Source organism: Phoenix dactylifera, chromosome 7, assembly GCF_009389715.1.
Source record: "Phoenix dactylifera cultivar Barhee BC4 chromosome 7, palm_55x_up_171113_PBpolish2nd_filt_p, whole genome shotgun sequence".
NCBI lineage: Eukaryota > Viridiplantae > Streptophyta > Magnoliopsida > Arecales > Arecaceae > Phoenix > Phoenix dactylifera.
Genome location: NC_052398.1, coordinates 14,232,940 through 14,255,617, shown reverse-complemented (window position 1 = coordinate 14,255,617; position 22,678 = coordinate 14,232,940). Strand labels below are relative to the sequence as shown.

The 22,678-nt window shown below is 38.4% G+C and overlaps 2 protein-coding genes across 2 annotated transcripts; one reads left to right on the top strand and one right to left on the bottom strand.

The window, feature by feature from the left end:
- Positions 1–4,409: 4,409 nt before the first annotated feature.
- LOC103714173 (cytochrome b561 and DOMON domain-containing protein At3g25290-like) lies at positions 4,410–8,137 on the bottom strand. The gene is made up of 3 exons (XM_008801339.4): positions 7,356–8,137; positions 5,289–5,543; positions 4,410–4,944 (listed from the first exon to the last, which is right to left on the bottom strand). The coding sequence occupies exons 1-3, from the start codon at positions 7,977–7,979 to the stop codon at positions 4,624–4,626; spliced, it is 1,200 nt and encodes a 399-aa protein (XP_008799561.1). The 5' UTR covers positions 7,980–8,137; the 3' UTR covers positions 4,410–4,623.
- Positions 8,138–11,288: 3,151 nt separating this feature from the next.
- Positions 11,289–21,794, top strand: LOC108511551 (60S ribosomal protein L32-1-like). The gene is made up of 4 exons (XM_039128365.1): positions 11,289–11,447; positions 11,729–11,820; positions 20,590–20,771; positions 21,418–21,794. Exons 2-4 carry the CDS (start codon positions 11,731–11,733, stop codon positions 21,545–21,547), a joined length of 402 nt encoding a protein of 133 aa, XP_038984293.1. The 5' UTR covers positions 11,289–11,447; positions 11,729–11,730; the 3' UTR covers positions 21,548–21,794.
- The last annotated feature ends 884 nt before the right edge of the window (positions 21,795–22,678 follow it).

The following is a 22,678-nucleotide window of genomic DNA, read 5'->3' as shown; positions in this document are numbered from 1 at the left end:
TTTAAACCGCCACCGCTACCTCATCCCTCCTCTCCATCTAATCTGGTCCCGAGCTCCAATTCCTACCACCTCCTCTTTCAGGACCTCATCCTCTTTCTAAACCTCATCGATGTCCTTGTTGCTCATCTCTATCCCTTCTCTTCATTAGACCTAGTCCTAAGCCCCACACAAGCCCCGCCCACTTCCACCACCTTTTCTTCCAGAAACATCTCTTCATCCTTTCTAAACTCAGCCATTGTTCTCATCTCTTCTCTCCATCTAATCTGGTCCCGAGCCCATCGCACTCCTACCACCTCTTCCTCTTCCAACACCTCCTCCTCCTCTTCTCTAAACCCTACAACTATTTTCATCTATCCTCTCTATCCCTCTTCTTTATCCAACACAATCCTAATCTCTACCCACTCCCCTTCTCATACCTCCTCCCCATCGGCCCCAACCTTATCATCTCCTTCACCTCTTTTTTCTCCTATGTCACCGACCTCTTCGTCGTCGCTATCGTCGCCGTATTGCTACATTCGACCCTATCTATGGCATCTCTTATACCACCCTTCCCATCACTGTCATCTTCTCTATGTCCTATTCTGTACCCTTGGTCATACGCTACACGGAGATCAAGAGCCGAAGCCCTGGCTTCAACCCCACTACCTTCGTCTACAATATCATTAAGAAGTGTCAGCAAAATCAACAACAATTTTGTCCTAAAAGTTCGCCTGACTATCACATGATGAATTTCATAAGTTCAAGTAAACGAAGATGGACGGTAGGATCATATTGAAGTACTTAACTAACTTCAGAAATTATTTTAAATTTTTTTAAATTTGAGATGTACTAAATAAAACTTATCCTAAATTGAAAAGTGTCTAAATAATTTTTTCTACAAGAATATATATATATATTTAACAACAACTATATAGCAGCAATTAGTCGCATTCTATGTGACTCCCACTGCCAGTGAGTAGAACTATTGACTCTTTGGGCTGTAATCACATCTGTTGTGTGTAAGCTGCCAATGTACCAAAAAAAAAAGTAGGGCAACTATTTATGTTGTCTAGATTAAGTTTACTTACCAAAATTATTTTGAATATAAATAAATAAATAAATAAAGGTATTGCATTTTACAACCCTCTTATCTGAATTGCTACCGGTATTATTGTTGGTAGTGATAAATATACTTGTAATTATATATTTAATAAAATGAGATGCATCTGTTCACTTGTTCACTGAAAAAAAATGGTTATACAAAAATTATATCCCTAACTATGTTTAGGGTGAAACTTAAGTCTAACTAACACAACTCAAATTTTATTCAATTTGAATTTAGATTTACATGAAATATAGTCTCTTAATTTAGATTTGTAAAAATACATCTATTCAAATTCACGTAAATATTGTCTAACTTTCTAGATTTGTTATCATCTCTTAATTTTCCATTCCCACAAAATGCTAGTTGGGGTTTAGGGCAAACAACAAGCTTGCCTATTACAATTATGGGATTGCTTGTTAGGGTTGACATAGTTTGTAGGATCTTTTTATCAAAATTTATTTTTTTTAATAGTTATGGAATTGACTACAATGTGTAATTGTTAGAACAATTAAATATTAGCTACTTTTAGAACTAGATAGCTGAGTTAATTCGTTTCTCGATGATAAATCCAAGTCCTTGAAATTTCTATTTGAAATGTCAATTGAGACTTGCGATAAATGATAAGGGATGTTCTTGACAAATATTGGATTATCTACTAGGGGTTGACATCCTTTCCAAGTTCTTTGTTATTTTGGAATTTTCAATTTTCATGAAAAGCTACTCGGGGCTTGCACTAAACAACAAGCTTGTCTCTTATAATTATGAGATCACTTGCTTTGGATGCATGCTTTTAAAACCAGATATTTAGATATTGGATTACTATGAAGGCTTTCTATCAAAGTTTAGATAAAATTCCTCCTTATAACTGTGAAATGCTTGCCATGTGTAAATGTGAGAATAATTAGTATTGACTACTTTTAAAACTAGAGCCGAGTTAATTCATCTAATAGTAGCAGAGCCAAGGGCAACGGTCGCTGAATTTTCCATTCTCATGAAATGAAAATTTAGACTTGCAATGAACAATAAGCTTGCCCTCGCAACTATGGGATTAGATAATAGAATCTAAAGTTAAATGCTTTCCAGGTTTTCTGCCATTTTTGGATTTTTGCTTTCCATTTTTTTTCGCAAAATAACACTAGAGATTTGCAATTAGTGACAAGCTTGTCTTTTACAATTATGGAATTAGTTACTAGGGATGGCACGCTTTGTGGGCTTTCCACTGAAATTGAGATAAAATTTTTCCCTTACAACTATTGAATGTATTGTGATATATAAATGTGAGAAGATTTGAATGTTGGCTACTTTTAAAACTAGGGTGTTAATTCATTTGTCAATGGCAGAGCCAAGGGTAACCATCTCTAAGTATTTGTTTCATGAAATGTTAATTGAGACTTGCAAAAATTATGGGATTGTTACTAGAATTTGACTTGTTTTGCATGTTTTCGATCTGTAGTCTCGAAATTTTCAGTTTCCACAAAATTTTACTTGGTGCTTATAATAATCAACAAGCTCGACTCATACAATTAAGGCATTAGTTACTGTCTTCCCCTCATGATTATGGAATGGGTTGTGCATTGTAAATGTGAGATTATTTAAAATTTAGCTACTTCTAAAGCAAGAGCAGGGTTAGTGCATCTGACAATGTCGATACTATGGGGTGATCATGTCCAAATTTTCAGTTTATATCAAGGAATTGATCACAATATCGAAATAATTGATGTGATGGATGAATGTGGATTGACACCAGTGCTAGTGATTTTACGTGGTAGTGATGCAAGTTTTTTTTTTTTTTTTGTTTGTTTCTAGACAAAATATATGACCACGGATAAGAAGTTGCCTCTAAAACCACAATTTTTGTAGAGGTATAAGGAGGTGTGCAGCGGTGATCTAGAGGTTTACCAATACTTGCTCTGCCTATGAAGGTTTTTATGAACAAGACCATTTTATGGTCCATCATAGATAACTTCAATCACCAGCTGATGAGCACTTCATGTTGTATCCTGGTATGGCGTCAAAATTATTGTCCTCTCTAATGGCCAGCTAAAAGGTTCTTGAAGCCCACTGCTGATATCATTAGTCACAGGCAAGAAGTCACCATCAAACACCACCGCTCCCACTAGAATGATCAATCGACAGCAATGATATAATAATGATGATGATAGCAGAAACGGTGTTCATTCTGGTGATATTGACCTTTAATTAAACCTGGAACACAGGAGACCCACCAAATGTTCATGATTCTCTATCTCCTATCAGACATGCAATAATGTGTTTTCCCTTTGTTGAAATCACCATCATCTATAAGAAACAGAGGCTTTCTTAAAGCAGTATATGCATGCATGCATGCATGTATAGAATAGGGTTCGCACGAAAAATTGATCGCTCTTCTTTCACGGCATCACCCATCGGATCGCGATCTACACAGAAGCTTGCAAAGATCACAAAGCAACTATTACACGAACGAACTGTTAATTCGTATAGAGAATGGTGAATTCTTCTTAATTTCGTGCGAAAGATACAACTCTGTCCCTGTTGTCGCCCCCAATGTTTCATGTAAATTGGTAATAATAATGCTTTTACATTTTTTTTCATTAATTTATAGCGGCCAGCCATGGTGATTTTTAATAAAATTTCAATTTTCTCCTCTAGCTATATCATTTCCCAACTATAAAACCGGATTCTAGACTTTTGACCTTGATGCTATATAATGGAAGTGCTGGGGACCTCTTCTCCCTTTTTGTTCCCTTCTTTTACCACACTTTTGGGACCAAAGAGATTGCTTTATTGTTTAACCAATAACATTGGAAGCTCGTGGGCGGTATAATGGTAGGTGCGAACGTGAGGACCATGAGGGCAGGTGCGTAGGCATGAAGAAACCTATGAGATTTGACAAGCCAAGGCTAAAAAGGGCTTTTTCTTGCAGCTCTCACACTTCAGTCAGTAGGTGGAGCATGAGGTTTTAGTTAAAGTTTCACTCCACCGATGGTCATGTGAAAAAAAAAATAAGGGGCTCGATCAGTGGAATCTCCATTAGACAAGTTTCTCTGCTCCATAAACTATCTTACATTTACTCAAAGTACCACAAGGACTTACTCCTATGGTGTGTATGAATTCTCAAAGCAAGGACTGACTTCTTTGTTTGACTCCCAATATTCTAGCAAACCCCCAAGAGCCATGGGCTCCATAGTCCATACCACAATTATTGTGTTCCAAAGAATATTGTCATAACTAGAAGATGGTGTCCAATGTTCATTTAAATCCCCATCAATAATGGAAGTTTAATGCCATGGATACTAAAGAATGAAAATAATGGTAGAAGGTATCATTCTGCCAATCTGAACAAGTTCTTTCACACACAACAAAATACATATTGACTATGAAAATTTGTATGAAAGCATATATCTTAAGTTTTAAGCAGCCCAACAAGAAGGTGAAAATGTAGAAGAAAGAAAGAAAAAAAACTATTCAACACTCAATATCTCATAAGAGAAACTGAAGATCTAAACTAATTAATAAAACCCAGAACAGAGCAGATTTGATCAGACAGACAGCGGCTGTTGCACGTCACGGTGCCCATTGGTAGAATTGGAGCCACCATAAGGCTTTGTGGAGTTGTGTGTCTTTCTCCGCAGAACTATAATCCAAGTAAGGGCTTCCAACAGCAAGGCAATACCACCCAATATGCTAATCACAGTGATATAGGCTGTAGTCCACTTCTGATCAGGGCTTAAGATTGTCAGGCCTTTGAAGACATTGATAACACCCAAGACAATGACTGTGTATCCTACCAAGTGGTGGTAGATGTTCCAGTAGAAGCGAATCTTGTGATCCTTGCTGGGTCTCAAAAACAATGCGAAAACCTACAAAAAACCAACTTCGGTTTATTAGATATCATCAGATAGTTTGTAATTTTAAGAAATCTTAAGTGATTGCTGACTAGGTGTCTGAGGAAGCCTTGAACAACTCCATTAAGAAGGATAGATTGAAAACTGTGAGGTCAAACTTATGAGACAGTTAAGATGTTGCCAGAGTTTCCAGAGAAATAGCCAATGTATAAGAGATCCTAGAGATAGAGGAGAAATATGGCTATGTAAAACTGAGCATTGAAAAGATAATTCCTTATCTAGTTTCTTGAAGAAAAATATAATCTATACTTTCAAAGTTCACCAATACATCAGGGGATATGGAGTTGGATATTTCTCACCTGTAAGGTGGCAAGAGAGAAGAGGGTGATCCCAATGTTCCGATGGGTGGTGTACTGGACTCCCTTAGACTTGCTCCCAAGATTGAGACCGGTTGCCCAGCCCGCAACCCCCACGGTGTAACCGGTAAGCTGGCATGACAAATGAAGGTAAAACCATGCAGGGTCTGCTGACTTAAATGTCTTCAGATATCTTGCAAATATTGCACCAATTGGAAGCAATATTCCCCAACTCACAGCATTCAAAACTCCATGTATCTAAATAGCAAAATTAAATAAAGATATGAGACAGGTTTATATAAATACTATCAACAGAAGATGACTAGAAAAAAGGGAGAGGACAGGAGAACAATTCTGCTCATGGTCACGTAAAGGCTAATTATAAGTTTTTATAAGTATTCATTATAGGCCTCCAATTGTCCTTCAATGCATATATCCAAAGCAAGATGAGATTGGGAGAATTAATGTTTATCTCTTGATTAACCCATTTCATCTTTCAAACCCTAACATACAACAGTAACTTCACATCAATGGTTTACTGCAGACCTTGCATGCAACTACATGTTGCAAAATAAAAAAAAAAAGGGAAAATAAACTCCATCTGATGTACACATTCATCAAAGGAGCACAGGCCATTGTTTTCTCAATCCGTCCCAAGGTTAGTTTTTTAGCGAGATTACAGGGAGAACTCGGCCTGGTGTTTCATTGGGAAAGATGTAATTCTAAGGATGATACTGAACGAAACAACCACTCACTGTATTTGGAGACTTGCATGTAAGGATGGTGACTGATAGAAACATGCATTCCGTGTATAGAGAGCATTTAACCATAAAATAGGTGGGTGGTTGGGACGGATTACAGTTTATCTGTAATCTTAGTGATAAAGGTAACAATTATACTGCAAAGTGAACAGTGTATCACAAATGGAATTTTTCACAAATATAAACTTAGGTTCTATGTACAGAACAATTTGAAAGCTACTGCTGAACATCTATCACTGTATCACTACCTAACACAAATTGAAGTCCAAACAGAAGCAAAGCGTTGATTTCTTTTTCCTCCTAATTAAAAATACTAGTTGACGGAATGAAGAGTAGTTGAGGTTGCTTTCTTCTCCGATAAAAAAATAAAAAGGCAGGTATATGGTATTCCAAAGCATCTAAACAAACGATAGAACACGGCAGAGAAAAATCAAAAGATATTATCAAAAACAAACAAAAGAATCACTATGGCATGCAGCTTGATGATGCGACTCCAGCCGACTCCAGCAGGAAAAAAAAAATAACCACAAGTCAAACAGAACTACCAAAATCTCACGATTAGTGCCAAAATAAATAAATAATATAGTCAACGACATTTACTATACATGCGACCACATACCAAACGAGGGAAAGAATTAACATCCTCGAAGAATCAGAGCAAAAAATCTGACCCACAATATTCTCTCATCAAATACTCCATAAATCTTAGTGAAGAACCCTCTATGGAATTCAAAAAAGAGAGAGCGATAACAAAATAAAATAATAAAACTATCCGAATCTTATATTTAATTCCAAAATTTTCTATTTAAAAGAAAAGAAAGTATGCTACATAGCAGCTAGTAAATTATCCACTGTTTTTTTAAAAAAAAAAACAGAGGGCACCCGCATCTCCGTTTTAGTCCCTTAGTCTTAACGATTTCTTTCTTTTTTTTAAAAAAAAAAAAATGTTCTTATCTTCAAAACCCCCCAAAATGTTTCCAACTTGAAGTTCTAATTTAACCATCAATACTCTCCTGACACCATCTTGAAGTTTTTTAGATGCAGATACTTGTGGCAAGGAGTCCATCTTCACTCATCCTTTAGTCTCAAACTTAAAAAAATAAAATTAAACTTTAATTTTTGGTTATTTTAATGAAAAACCCTCGAACTCACCAACCAAACACTCAATTTTTTTTTTCCAATCAAGTCAGCAATTGCTTACGGGACAAAAATCTTTTTCACATGAGAAACCCTAAAAAATCATCTTTTTTTCTTTCCTTAAACAAAATGAAAGAATCTCCCAAAAGCTTATATAAAAACAAATACTTACATTCCTCTCCTTCGTGACGGAACCCCCGGATCCGGAGCTCACCCCCCGGACCAAATCCAACTGGCCCTTGGACCCCAAATTCTCGGCTACGAACGCGTGCTTGTCCGGCACGCCGTTCGTCACCGATCCCCCCACCTGCCACACCTCGTTCACCACCGTCATTTCCTTCCCCAGCTTCAACGTCCCGAAGATCTTCATGACCCCGCCGGCATAATCCGCCGCCAGATCCGACGTCTCGAACGCGATCTTCGATTCCTTGAGCGCGTACCCCGTGATGTTGTAGGTCTTGACCCCCATCTTCCCGTCCGCCTGCCGGAACGCCACCAGCGCCTGGGACCCAACCATGCCGGTCTCGGTCGGGTTGATCGCCCACGCCACCCACCCCTCCGCCGTAGCCGGCGGCGCCACGAAGGCGATGGAGAGCGCCGCGGCCGCGCGGTCGTAGGTCCAGTGGATGGAGGAGGAGAGTTGAGGAAGGTCGCTGCAGGCGGCGAAGACCCTGTTGGAACCCAGATTCTGGGAGGCGCAGCCCTGGGCTGCGGCCGCGGCCGCGGCCGGCGAAAGGAAGCAAAAGGCGGCGATGGCGGCAGAGAGGAGCAGTAAAGCGGCGGAGGCGGAAGCCATGACGGGCGGCGGTGAGAACCCTCGCTTTCTCCTCCTCCTCCGGGTCCGGGAATGGAAAACCTATCAAGATTTCATAGAGCAGTTGGACTGTAATTTGCCGTTTGCTTAGGGACGTAGCTGTAAAAAATCAGCGGTGTAGAGGACTTCTTAATGGAAGAGTGAGCGGCTCTGCTCGACAATTTATAACGGAGAGAAGGAAGCCCGAGTCTGCTGATCCGCAGGAACCAACTAGTGACTTTAAAAGATTACACGTGTTTCCTTTTTGTTGGTCGACTTAGGGTATTGGCCGCCACGTGGGCTGTATATAAAGGCGAGTAACGCGTTCTCACAGTCTTTTGGTGTGCATGCGTTAAAGCAGATGGCCTAGAAGCTGGTGTGATATATATACACCCCATCGTTTTCCAATCCACACTACTTTCCGTCTGCTTCTTCAGAGATACGCGGGGTGTAATGTTAAAATTGATATGTTTGCGATTAGTTACTTCCGAAGGAAAGGGGAATAAAGGAGGTGAGCTAATTTAATGCGTACAAATTACTTTGGGACAACGAAAGCGCATCCGAAAATTTGCCAACAACGATCGAACGGTGGAGAGAGGATCTCTGGCGGTTAGAGCGGAAGACTGGAGCGAAGAGCGGGTCCCACAGGAGTCAAAAAGAAATGTTCTGAAGGGAAGACGCGGGGTCGTTTTACGATTCTCGCCTTCGTCCTACGTCAGTGTGGCGATAGCGTGACGTTGCTTCTAAGACTCCAATTTAACCCCTTCGTCAAGTTTTCTGGACGTCGGACGTCCGTGAGTCCATGGACGTGGGAGCTTGGGAGGAAATTGTGGACGAAATCCAAGCATGGCTGGTTCTGTTTGCGTCAGCTCGATGTATAACGATATACATGAGAGAAAAAAAAAAACTTTGTCTTTTTTGGGAAAATCAGGCAAAGTCATGTTATATGTATGCTTTTGGTCAAATTGGTAAGACAGGGTTCTGGCTTAACGCCAAAACAAGGGGTGTGATGTGGTCTACTTTTCTTCATGGCATCCTGAAGATAAAAGGTTCGTACGTGTGGCCCAATGCATTTGGAGGCCTAAGGCAAACTCACTAAAAATTTTTTTTTTCTTTCTATTTTATTTTTGAGGTCTTTTCTGTAGTGGGCCGGCCTAAGACGAACTCACTAAGAGAGACCTTTTTTCTTTCTGTTTTGTCTTTGAGGCCTTCTCTGTTATGGACCTTCTTTAGGCTAGGGCCTTAGGCGACCGCCTCACTCACCTAAGAGTTGGACTAGCTTTGTTCGTAAACCAACTCAGCTAGTAGTGGTTTTTAAATTTTCCAGTTTCATCGTATTCAGTATACATTAAGAGTTATATATATTCATATACAGATAATAAAAAAAAATATAGATTGATATAACATATTAACAAAGCAAAATATTACTCGCTGATACAAGTTGTTATGTGATATATAAAATTATTTTAATAAGATCATACTAATTAAAAATAATAATACTGACCGATACAGAATCACGCTAATAAAAAAATATTATGCACTGATACATATTGTTTTATAATTTTTAAAATTATGCGGACAAATGGTATGTTATTGTGCCGATGAGGCTGTGGTGTTTGGTGTCTCAAGGCGCAGGATTAACATCCCCCTCTCAAGAGCCTTTTTTTGGGGCTCATATATATATATATATATATATATATATATATATATATATATATATATATATATATATAGTTTATTAGGAGCTGGGTTGTGATGCCCTTGTTTCCACATGGTAGTTGTATTAGTGTCGTATGGTATAATTTGAACTTTCCTATACTATCTACTCGGACTATAATATACAACACACATACATACATAGAAGCTATATCTGTACTTGTATAATTTGATGCTTTTGATTGATGACAAAAAAGAGCCAAACAGTTTGGTATATTTTCCTCCATTTTTTTTTTTTTTTGGTGAAAACGGCAATTCATGAGTACATCCTGCCAAATCAAAAGAAAGCAAAAAATACAAACAGTTTGGTATATTTTCCTCCTTCACTTCATCATGGTTATGTGGATGGAGCCTTCCACTTAAGCTACCAAATCAGACTATATTAATTGATAAGCTCCAATACAACAAAACCACGAGGATAGCCCGTCAAGTGGGAGCTCCAATTCACCATGCCATTGCATAATTAGGACTGCAAATAGTCCAAAATGCTCACGAGTAGCTCGGATTCCGCTTGACTCAGCTTGGTTTAGGCTCAACTCCTCTGGCAAACGAGCTGAGCTTTGAAGAGCTTGGCTTCCAAAGAAGTCGAGCTTGAACTTAAAAATATTTGTAAGATAATATAGAGACTTGGCTCAGCTAGCCAGAAGCTTATACCTACATCTTATTTTAGCCAAGCTTGAATTGTGTTTCCTATGCCCTCTTGAGGTTGAGGCAAGCCTTAAAAACTCTTGCATAAAAGAATCAGAGCTCAAGCGGCCCAATACGGATCAACTTGTTTGCCCTACCATAAATGTGTTTGTATGTGAAGTGCCAATTTATTGAGATGATAAGTCGACCAAATGTTAAGAGTTCAAATTTGGCCTTTAGAAAGAAAATATAAAAGAGGAAGAAGAGGAGATGAGAAAAAAAATAAAACTAGCATATCATCTCGCATAGCCTTTTATTTTTCTCTGGTTTTACAAATAGAAAGCAAGAATTCTATTTCTATTTTTAAAGTTTTAAAAAATATAAATATACGATACAAACATAAATATAGTGATGATGGTGGAGGTGGTGCTAGTAGCGACGAATGTAGTGGCAATGGTGGTATCGATAATATGGTGAAGGCTAACAATGATCGCTATGATAGTAATATGGGTGATAGTAGTTTTTATTTAAATGTAAATCCAAAAATTTAGAATAATACTATCGAAGAAACAAATTTAGACAAATTTAGAATCTCTATTTGTTAAGCAAAAGGCATAACCATCTGAACAAGCTTAATTTATCAGATTGGGTGAAGTTAGATTGGATTAATGACATGACATCAGGCAGTGTATGTAATCTAAGAGGGGAGAAGGTTTGATTTTTTTTTTTGGTCAATATTCAATAGCTCGTGATTTTACTTGAGTGCATTTGTACAATACTAATTAAAAAGTTTGTTAAACAAAGCAGCTAGACATTTAATCTGGAATATAAATTTATTTATTCATTTATTAAGCTGTTTTAGCGCAAGCTGTAACCCAAGTTCATGTAACCTTCGTCCAACCCGATCCAGCAAGCGGATTAGGCAGTTCGGAATCGGGTCGAGCCCAATCCTAATTGCATCGAGCCCAATCCTAATTGCAGCGCGCCCCGCCACTCCCCCGCGCACGCACCGAAAACCCTAACTTTTCCGCCGCCCATTATATTCCGTTAGGAGTCGCCGCCGACGCTGCAACCCTCTCGTATCGTCTCTCTCTTTTCTTGGGTCAGGGTTCCCGCCTCGATCCGAAGGTATTCTCTTCTTCTTTCTTCGTCTCTTTTGCTTCGCGTTTCGAATCCCGATATCATTTCAGCTGGAATTTGCGATCGATGGCTTGGAATTGATCTCATACGCTTGTTAATATTTTTTTCGAAACTCTCTGATTTATGGATGTTTTTTCCTTCAGTGTTTTGGAATTTTTATTGTTATGGATGTAGGGTTTTGCTGTATTATTTCTTTAATTTTTCCCCCTCTGCCGTTGTTTTGAAAATCCAGATTTTTCTTATTATCTTTGTTGTTTTTCATGGCGAAGAAATGGCGGTTCCGTTGCTTGCGAAGAAGATCGTTAAAAAGCGTGTCAAGAAGTTTAAGAGGGCCCAGAGTGACCGCAAGATTTCCGTCAAGGTAAATTTCTCTGCTTTTCCTTTTGTATATATATATTGTGATATTCGAGCAAGTGGCCATGACTGCCTGCAGTTTATTTGTAGAAATTTATGTTGTGGAAAGGATTAGATTTGTTTTTTTTTTTGATTAATGGTTCAATGTATTCTTGTAACTATTTGGTTTTTTTTGAGTTTTATCTTTTTCGAGAATTACATATATTAGTTCTATGTTTTCTGATTCTTATGTATGATATGTGTATCTAGGAAGTATTGGATACTAGTGACGGCTTTTCATTTGTCTTCTTTAGGTAATTTAGTTTGTCTGATGTGAGATGTTATATCTGTGGAAATTACAAGGATATAGGGTCGCCGTTTAGAATTGGCGAGCAACTATGAATTTGTTTGTTCTAGTAAAACAATCATTGATTAAATGAGTTTGTAACCTTGTATTTGAAGGATGAATTTGCAGCTTTTTCCATTTCCCTTTCTTGCTGTTTTGAGAAATTATTTTCTTTCTCTGGCAGCCCTTGCCTAATTGGCTTTTCCAATGGCTCGACCATTTTCATCACTTTGTCTGGTCCTACGTCCTTGACTGGATTGGGTGTCATGGTGACCTTTCTTTAGCATCTCTTTGGTAAATCTCTGGATGTATGTTTCAAACATAGAGCCTTGCAATCCCAATTGGCTCCCTCATCACCTCTATGATGGCTTCTAATGCTGGGCATTAGTTGGTTGTGAGCGTGGCATATGTTGATCTACTCACTGCTTTGCATTCATCCTAGTTTTCTTAGTTGTGACATAACCAGTGGAAGTGGTGATCTTGGTTCATTAAGCTTTGGCTACTGCTATTGGCCCTCAAGCTTTGCTTGTCTATTAACCACCTAAACGACATATTACTCTATTTGATCAATTACTTGCTCCATCAAACTCAGGATATATTTGATATTGTGTACTTTGTCAAAAGCATCAACTGATTGATGAAAGAATGTCTTCTTGTCAGAATATATCAACAAATTGATGATACTTCTCTTGTTGAGCCTTGTTCGATCATCATACATCAATGTCATACAAGGTGTTCCAGTTGTTTTGGTAGGAGGCTATCCATCTCTCTAGCTCTTGTTATGATCAAGTACTTTACCATATATATCCCTCGATCCTGAAGAATCGACACCATGACTGACTTTCTGGATGGAGCTGATTGCGTAAGAGTACTAGGTGTTGTTTACGACATTTGCAAGGATGTGGGTGTAGTAGAATCAAGAGGTAATAGCTCTTCATATGTCTTTTTTCTTATTGTTGACGGGATATAATTAATTCTTTGCTGTTTTGAGTCTTTTCTAAGGAAGACATGTGGTCTAGGTTAATGGTGGTCCTTGTTGCTGTTAAAGGCCTCTAACATTGATTCGATCGGAGAGAAGAAAGATTTTCTTCAACCCGCTTAATTCAAACCTCTCAAAAGAAAACTAGAAGAAGATAGAAGAATCTCGAAAGTCGGGCTTTAAGTTTTCTTTTCTTTCATTGATCCTAAAAAAATGAGGCGCATAGCCTCTATTTATAATGTGAGGTACGTCCTAACATAATTTGGATCGGATTCCTCTTCTAATCCTAGTAGGACCTTTTTTTTTCTTTTTTTTTGGTACATTGGCACCTCACACTAAACGAAGATAAGTACCCTTTTTTCTTAAATGGACATCTTTAGTAAAAAAAAAACTGAAAAATCGCAAAGAGATAGATCTTGACTTCTACATCAACTCTGCCTTCTATCGCTCTGCCGAATTCTTATCAGATAGGGAATTATGCTCGGTCAAAGTCTTATTCAAAAAAAAAATTGATTTGATCATCCCATTTCAGGGCCTAAACGATAAAATTTCAGCCTGATTCAACCTCTTTCAAAGTTGTAGATCTCGAAAAGATACCAGATTTCAAAAAAAGATCATTTCAATCGGGCATCGTATGATCAAATTATGGCCTCCTGAAGTTTGACCTGCGATTCGGTTTTTCAATGTGGTGGATCTTGCTTTTGAACCCTATCCAGGCTTGCTCGTGGTGGCCAAAGTGTTCCATATGAGTCTAGTGATTCTCCTGAATATCCGTAGTGGCTAAAGTGTTTTATATTGAGTTTGGTGACCTTCTTGGATACTTGTAGTAGTCAAAGTATTTCATATCGAGTTTGGTGATCTTCTTAAATATTTGTAGTAATTAAAGTAGTCTACATCGAGTTCGGTGATCTTCTTGGATCAGAGCTCTCCTCGTTTAGGGGATTTAGCTCCTGCTAAATCAGAACTGAAAATAAAAAAAACATACTTTCCTACCTCGTGGCTGAATCACTTGGCTTTGCTCGAAGATAGAGTTGTTAGTGCTTGTGTTGAAGACGTCGCCAATCGAGACACGATCTCAGTTGGGCTATCTTTTTTCTCTAGTTATGTGAAACGTTCCATCATCTCATATCCGTTGAGATAGAAGTAACAGTCATACTCGTCTTTATCTCTCAATGTACTTCAAGCACGAATAACGCTTCTCCAGACTGTTTGTGCCGCTCACACATCTGAACCATGCACTAAAGCTTCCATAGATATAGATAACCGAAGCTCTGATACCAACTTGATTTGATCAGATCAAGTTGGAATTCCACCAGGTAAGAGCATAGCTATGATACAAGCTTTATCTAACTGTTATCCTTACGAACAACCTCTATCATTGACCGGCTTCTCCTATAGCCTATATCTTATTAATGGACCCAAAACGGGAACTCCCTTGTACCGACTTATGGAAGCAAAATTTTATATTTGGAGGAATTTGAAATTGAAGAAGCCTTAGGTCATGAAACTAAAGGAACCATTATCTCTACAAGATCATAGAGAATATGAACAACTAGCAAGCTTTGGTCAAGCATCAGACCTTTAAGAGTAGCTGATGTCCTGATCTCGAAGCTAACCTACAATGGTGAATGCTCAATTGGATCTTACTATCATTTCACTAATAACTGTAGTTTTGCTTGTCCATTATAAAACCCTTATAAAGAAATTTAGTGCCTAAATGAGGCTATCCATGTGGCTTGCCCTTAAAGGTTGACTACATATAGGAAAAGGTTGCCAATGAGCTTTGGTTGCAATGTTTGTGGTCAAGTTTAGGAATACAAATCAACTCTTCTTTCAATGTCCTTTCGCTAAAAACTTATTATAACAATTCAAGACCTCATCTAAAAACAATTAGTAAGAAGATATTATTTAAGTTCCTAGGCTCTATATAGATACTAAGATCTCTTCTATGTATAAGTAACATAGGACTAAACATACACCCCATTTAGTTCTGACGTCTTTGCCCGGCTATAAGGATCTAAATCTAGTCAAAATCGATCATACATCCACAAACACCACAATTTGTCTATGGTCAATCCAAAGAAGGTTTGTGCTGCATGATCCCCTAGTTATATAGGCAATAGATAACAATCCATTACCTCATCTAAAAAGACTAGTTAAAAAGTATTATCTAGTGTCCTTAGCCTGATATGAGTATCAAACATCTCTCAAATATATAACTGATATGGACTAAATACATGCTTATACGGGTTCTCACACTTATGGTTTGTTCTAAAGAACCCCTTAATGTGAATTGTTGGCCACCATCTCTTAGGATTTGCAAGAGAATAAAAAGGGTCGCGCTAAAGATTAAAGAAGTTCTTGGGTTCAACCTGTCTTAGCTTTTTGTTGGCATTTCTAAACGGAATGAAATGTAGAGTATTTCTGCAGAAAAGATCATCTAGCACATTAGTTTTGAGCAAGATTTTGCAATTACTTCAGTTCCGGGACAGTTTGTGCACTCCAAAACGAAGGAAACTCATTCACAAATTTGGCAAGCTCTCATCTTCTTTCCTAGCCATGAGTCCCAGTTTTACATTACTGACCTACTTGTAAACCATCTTGGTTCTGCTGTAAAGGTTGTCTTCTAATTCTTCAATAAATTCAGGGAAGGTCTTCCTTCCTCCTACTTACCTCAAAAAAAAAAATATCCATAGCAATGGGTGGATCAGAGACATCAATGGTTGACAAGATACATAGCTTTATATTCCTGAAAATCATGTTAACATATCTTTAGAGACCCTCCTTTTCTCAATTGATTTCAAGAGTTTAGCAGGACAACTACCAACTTCATTAACATCATTACTTACTCTGATACGCAAGAGATTCCATCACCTCCGAGAGAAATCACATTCTTTGATCCATGTGGAAGAATAGGAAGGTCAACCATCAAAAGTTTTAAAACTCGACATTGTAATCATCTTAGCATCATCAGAACTATGGTTTTCAGTGAGGCAGAACAGTACAACTAGCCAACCTCGTTTCCTTTAAATGGAGGCCCAAATAGGACCTGGCCTGGCCCATCCAAAATCAAAGTATTCGAAGGATTCAATTCTTATAATGGTAAATGTTTAGACCAACCTGAGCCCATCTACTAAACGGGCCCAGGTTTTTTGATCCTCTGCCTTGTTTGACTGGCCAACCTGTCCGGCTCTACAAGTTCTAACTACAGAAATTTGGAATGCCATCTTCAACATATTGTAGTGTTTCATGTTTTGATGTCAGTCGTGGGATTTGTTTTTAAATCCTTTCTTCAAAAAAGATTCTGGTCCGAGGATCTTGTAAGGTTTGATATTTGTTGGGTCTTGGTCGAGTCTAATTTACTTAAGTCCTAAGATTTTTAATCTTCTTGTCGATGCAAGTCACTCAAAAACTAGGAGTGAATGGACACTTCAAAATGTATTCATATCTTGCTTGTGGGAAACCGCTGCTCTAAGATTGCCGTGCAAAAGCACCAAAAAAACAAGAGGGTGGCTACTTGAATCTAGCATTACTTGCCTTTTCTCGTAACTAATTACAAGAATATTTTCAAGGCTGCGCAACTAGTATTATGTATAAAATCATCAATGTATGTGCACGGACTATGTGATAAATTTATGCCTTTATTTGGGGCTAGGCGCATAATGGCTCAATAATAACAATAATTATAATACACGAACTTTTCTGCTTCTGTGAAAGCTGATGATGTGGCCTTTTCTGAAAATATGAAAACGGGTTGCTTCTGCAAAACTCCCTATATACCATTGTCTTGCACATTCTCTAAGCATTTCAATATGCAAAACTTATTATAATTTTTAGATGTTCTTATACTTGTTCAACAAGATACAAAGGTCTCCCATTTTACTTTGCTGAACTGGATAAAACTCTGATTCTGAGTCCTTTTCATTTCGTCTGCGGATCAAGTTGATGGACATCTATGGTGGTTCTGAACAAATTTGATTGCTACGATAATATATTGACATTGACTAGTGTAAGCAGCTCCCATAGATATAGACAAATTATAAAAGTTCTTCAATTCATGACCTAAGACTTATGGAAGCTCCCATAGATATAGATGACCGAAGCTCTGATACCAACTTCTTCAATTTATCTCTAAGTCCATGGAAGCAAATATTTATGAAATCCAACATTATCGTTTCCTATCTTGCTAATTTTATCTCAACAATTTAAACATAACTTGCAAATTGCAAGTGAAGAAAATTCTTTGCATTGAGAGATTAAGAGAAAATTACTAGAGGGCGGACTTTAGCGCAATAGTAAGATTGCTCCATTTTTTATATGAATATTATAGATTCGAAACATGAAAGCAGCTTTTCTATAAGGATAAAACTCATCGACGGTTCGAAATATGGAAATAAGCTTTATGACCTTTATGTAGACAGGTTTTTCATATCAAACAGCCTCGTGTATTGGCTGCAGGGATAAAGCTAGTCATGAGTTTGAAACAGAGAAATATTCAATTAGTTGGCAAATACCAATAACAAATCTCTAAATCAAGGTTTTGGCACAGAAGCATTGGCTGCTCTTTTATTAATAGAAAACACCACGAATTACCAAAGTTTTAATCCGTGAACCAAGGATTTGACCATCAAGGAAGGCGCCCCAAATGAAATCAAGATTCCTAACAAAAAATATATTGCGAGAAACGGCCTGGGGCAAACTTGGAATAGAGAAAGTGGGCAAAATAATTTAGGAAATAAAATAAACGCCGAGTTATCCGATTTCGGCGTCTTGCGGTCCTATAAAACACGACGAATCGCGGTGTCCCCAGCCTCCAGCATAACTCTCTCCAATTTCTCTCTCTCAATGCCGTTCTCTCTGGAGCTCTTGCTTTCACTCTTTTATCTTTCCATTCCTCTTCCTCCCTTGTCTCTTTCCCTTTTTCCCCCCCTCTCTCGGTCTCTTTTATACGGATTGCACTACAAGTTTGTGCTTTTTCTGTTCCCCTGGAAGATAGTGCTACGGTGACCGCTCGGCCATAACTCGCTAGTGTTTGTTTCATATTGATTTTGAGGTAACAATTTAATTCTTTCTTTTTTTTTGGTAGTCAGTTTTTTTTGTTAGGCCCTGCTTTTCTCGAAATTTTTCTTGCCTTTTTCCCTTTCTCCCCTCCCCTCTCCTACTCCGACTTCTCTTTCCCCATTTCCGTGGAGATTTATGATCTATATTGCATCCGTTGTCTTCCTAGACATGAATCCGTATTCGTTTTCGTCTCTTTTCTTCTAGCTTTTCCATGAAATTTCACTGTTTCCCTTAGAAATCACAACTTTATCTCTTTTAACCCTTTTTATTCCCCTGTAGATATTAGGAATCCTCTTTTTCTGTTCTACCATGGGCTTTTTTTTTTGAATGGGCTTCTGGTTTTTGTTGTGTTATGGTGGATTATGACAGATGCAAAAAAAATAGATTTCGAAGCGATGGACAGGATGTATTCGTCGCCGGTTAAGAGAACAGAGCACGTTAACGTGACTCCAAAGCCGCGGCCACGGTCAAGATCCAGCTCCGGCGAACCGACCAAGTTGGCGGGCCGGAGGATGGTGCGTATCTTTTGCGGCGACTACGAGGCCACCGACTCCTCCAGCGACGAAGACGAGTGCTGTTACCTTCACCGCTGCATGAAGTGCTATGTCCAAGGGATTAGGTTTGAGGACTGCCCTGCCAAGGGCGCCGCTTCCGCTACCGGTGACAAAGGGAGATCCGGGAAGGTAGACGAAAAGAAGAAGCCGGTCCTTGGAACCTCCGGCGACCAGCCTGGCTCGCCGGTGGCCCCGAGGTTCCGTGGTGTCCGTCGCCGGCTGTGGGGGAAGTACGCCGCGGAGATCTGCGATCCTAGGCGGCGTGTCTGTGTGGGGCTTATGGAAGTTCCAAATTCCTCCAAATATGGCCTCAGAACTAACATACTCTTCTTTGATGATTTTTTATCTCGTAAAATCCACCATTTTCTTTATGGAGTTTTAAGAAAAGAGGGGGGAATGGCATCCCATGGCCTTCTCTCGTTTTTGTTGCAGGATGGCCCGAACTGACTCAAAACAAGTCGTGCTAAGCGGAATTATGCAGTTCCGCTTCGTTTGGAGTGGTTTGGGTAATTCATATCAAGTCCCGAACCGATAAGCAAAACTGACCTAGTTTCCATAACGGTTCGGTTCAGGTGGTTCAGATTGGTTTGGCAAATCCTATATGTGATAATTCTTTCGGGTTGGGATGACGTGGTTAATTTTTGAAGCATCGTATTTAAAGTTGATGGATTCCTTGTCACATTTTGAACTTTGTTTTTAGACATAGTTGCAAGTCATTCCACGATTTCCAAACGCTATTTTGAAGTAATTTTTAGTTGATAGAATTAAGGTGTCATGAGCACTTGGGATTAATTGCCTTTTGGGGAGCTCACCAATCATGTAATGTGGTACCAATGCCTGCGTTGTCTTCGAAAAGTATGCTAAGATTGTTATGGTTGAGATGGCATACGTTTGAAGGTTAGGATCTAGGAGGCATTTTATGGCTTTTTAGATTTTGTTTTCTAATTTGATGTGTCAGCGTGATCAGGAAAAAAAGTCCTGATCCCTGTCAAGTGATTTTTTTCCATCTTGCATTTACACTACTTAGCTTGCTAGTATAAATTCATAGTATACTGGTGACAGCGAGTCCATCGTTTAAGAATTATGTTTTGTTATAAGCAATTTCTTTTTTTTTTTAATTATCTTAGTTGTCCTCATTAGGTTCTGTTTTAGCACTCAAAATCATAGTCATAATATTAGGTCGATATATGACTTAGAACATTCTTGAGTGTGAATCTAGTTATATGGTCTATTACTAGTAGACTCTCGAGAACTTTTCACTTAATATTTGGTGCATTCATGGAGCACATGAAGGCTCCATCATGGAAGATATGTTGGTATTGCTTATTCTCTGTTTTCAGGATAGAAATGTAACTGAGGGTTCTGTGGGTTTTGTGAGAGGAAGATAACTTTCTTCTAAGTTTGGAAGTGTTCTGAAATTTAGCTGATCTTGGGACTGGGGAAATTATGTATCAAGTTACTTCATTGCATCGAGCCTGATGAGATCTTTCAATTAGAGGATTTTTAATATATTTTTTTACTAGATCTTTCATTTTCCTTTAAATTCCTTGCTGGAAATTAAATTGTGTTATATCCAATTTGAGGTGATACCTGTTTACACTGTTTAGAAGCATACTTTGAACTGAATTGTCGGTAAGAATCCAACATGGCTGTAATTTGAAGCACTTGCTAAAGAGCATTACATTCAGGTTTGTCATGATGAAATGGCTTATGACTATGTATTCTATGTTTGTTAATTCCAAGTCTGCCATTAGCCTTGGTACCATGTGTTGTCTTATATTTCTGAATCTTATGAAGCACTGCTTGTTTGTTTTACTGTTTTTCTTTATTAATTTTATTAAATTTTTTATATGATAGCCAAGCTGGCGTAGGCCCAAGGGTATTGATTCTCGTGTGAGAAGGAAGTTCAAGGGATGCACTTTGATGCCCAATATTGGTTATGGATCTGACAAGATGACCCGGCATTATCTGCCCAACCGTTTCAAGAAGTTTGTGGTTCACAATGTCTCTGAGTTAGAGTTGCTTATGATGCACAACAGGTATGTATTGTTTCTTTTTTCTTTTTCTTCTACTAGGATGCGCTATATGCTGGTGCATGCTATATTTTGATTATAATGTTTGCATGGTAAAGATCAGATGGACTGGATATTTAGCATCTGCTCCGGGTACATGCAGTATTATAGATGTATTCTTTTGCTTTCTACTTGAAATGTGCAAGTGTCTGAATGCATGTAAATGTATGCACACGTAAATTCGCCCTAAACCCTTGCTTCTTGTGTAAATTATTATTAGGAGGAGTATATCAAAGGGAATTTTGTGAGAGGTATGCGTATTAGGTTATTGCACTATATTTTTCCCTTCAATTATGCAATTTTAATGGACATGCACAAAACTAAGAGTATATTTATCAGAAGCTTAAGAGCAACCTTGCAACAACAAAAATGTCATGGCTCCTGAAATGGAATTAGAAATTTTGGGGAGTTGCTTGGCTTTTGCCATTAGTAGCATGGATTTCTTGGAAAATGAAGCTAATGAACCTGCAATTTCTTCTTCTGTTTTATGGCCTTTTTCCCTGCCCATTTTTGCTGCAAGAAATGTGCTAATCCAATATGGGATCCTATATCTGTATCTTTTGGTGTTGCAAAATCTTATCTCACCATGCTTAACTTCAATGGTTCTTTCTAGGACTTACTGTGCTGAAATTGCACACGATGTCTCTACAAGAAAGCGCAAGGAGATTGTAGAGCGAGCTGCACAACTTGACATTGCTGTTACGAACAAGCTTGCGAGGCTCCGCAGCCAGGAGGATGAGTGACCTAGTTCTGGAAATTTCAACTTTTATAGTAATGGACTATTTTGGTTTTGGTTTTCTTTCTGTAGGGTGCTATCCTCTAGGCAACAGATCGTTTTGAGGTTTACTTGTTTTAAATGACTGAACATCATTTCCCACCAGTGCCTGATTGTTGCTCTCACTTTTATGTTTATGCACTCTTCTGTAACTGTTGTTGATTGTTGATCATTAGGTTGGAAGCTATTTGACGTTCTGCTCATGATCATTCAGGTCGTTCCATCTTGTTTACTGGAGTTCAAGTGCATCTAATTCTATTATGATTTCTTATGAAAATATTTGCCAATATAAGTTAGTCATGAATCATTCATCTTTGTCGCGGGGGGGGGGGGGGGGGGGGGGGGGGGGGGGGGGGGGGCACAACAAACTAAAGCAGGAGCTCATTGTTCAAAAGCTGATGCTTATATTATCAATTCCTATGTTGCTTATGAACGCCGAAATTTGTTAGCCTTGTGTTTGGCGCTTTTATGCCTAGTACAGTTGTGTTATCCTCGAACATGAGGTAGAATACTCCCTGTATTTCAAGTAAATTTGCCAAGTGATCTTGTGAAAATTGTTGTTGAATGTGATTAATGTCCATTTTCTCAGCGTGGCTTTTCTGGTTTGTGGGGTAAACTAGTTTACTCTTGGTTAACCCAGTTTAATTGGGTATATTATTATCATGCATTTTAGCCAACACTTGATTCAAAACAGAAGTTAAAGACCCAACAGGCTGAAGGGGTGTTTTCTTTTGGGCATGGATCAGTTGATTTTGCTTTGGATTGGAGTTTTAGATTGATCAGTGAACTGTAAGTTTAGATGCTGAGTGGATTGATTGGAATCAAGTCTTACCTTGCAATGATGCAATTTCACATAATCCAGATCAACCTTTGCTCAAATTTTTCGAAGTTGGAGTCTTGCAGTAGCCTTTGTCATGGCTTCCAGTAGAGAAGGTGACCTACTCAATCCAAGGAACATTTTAAATCTCATCATGAATGCTGAAGAATTGAAATGAGAATGGAATTCGAATCCTCATTCCAATTCCAATTTTCAGAAGCAGACAGAACGTAGGAACCCATGGAGAGGGAATGGCAGACCATTTTAATGTATAATTTAGTT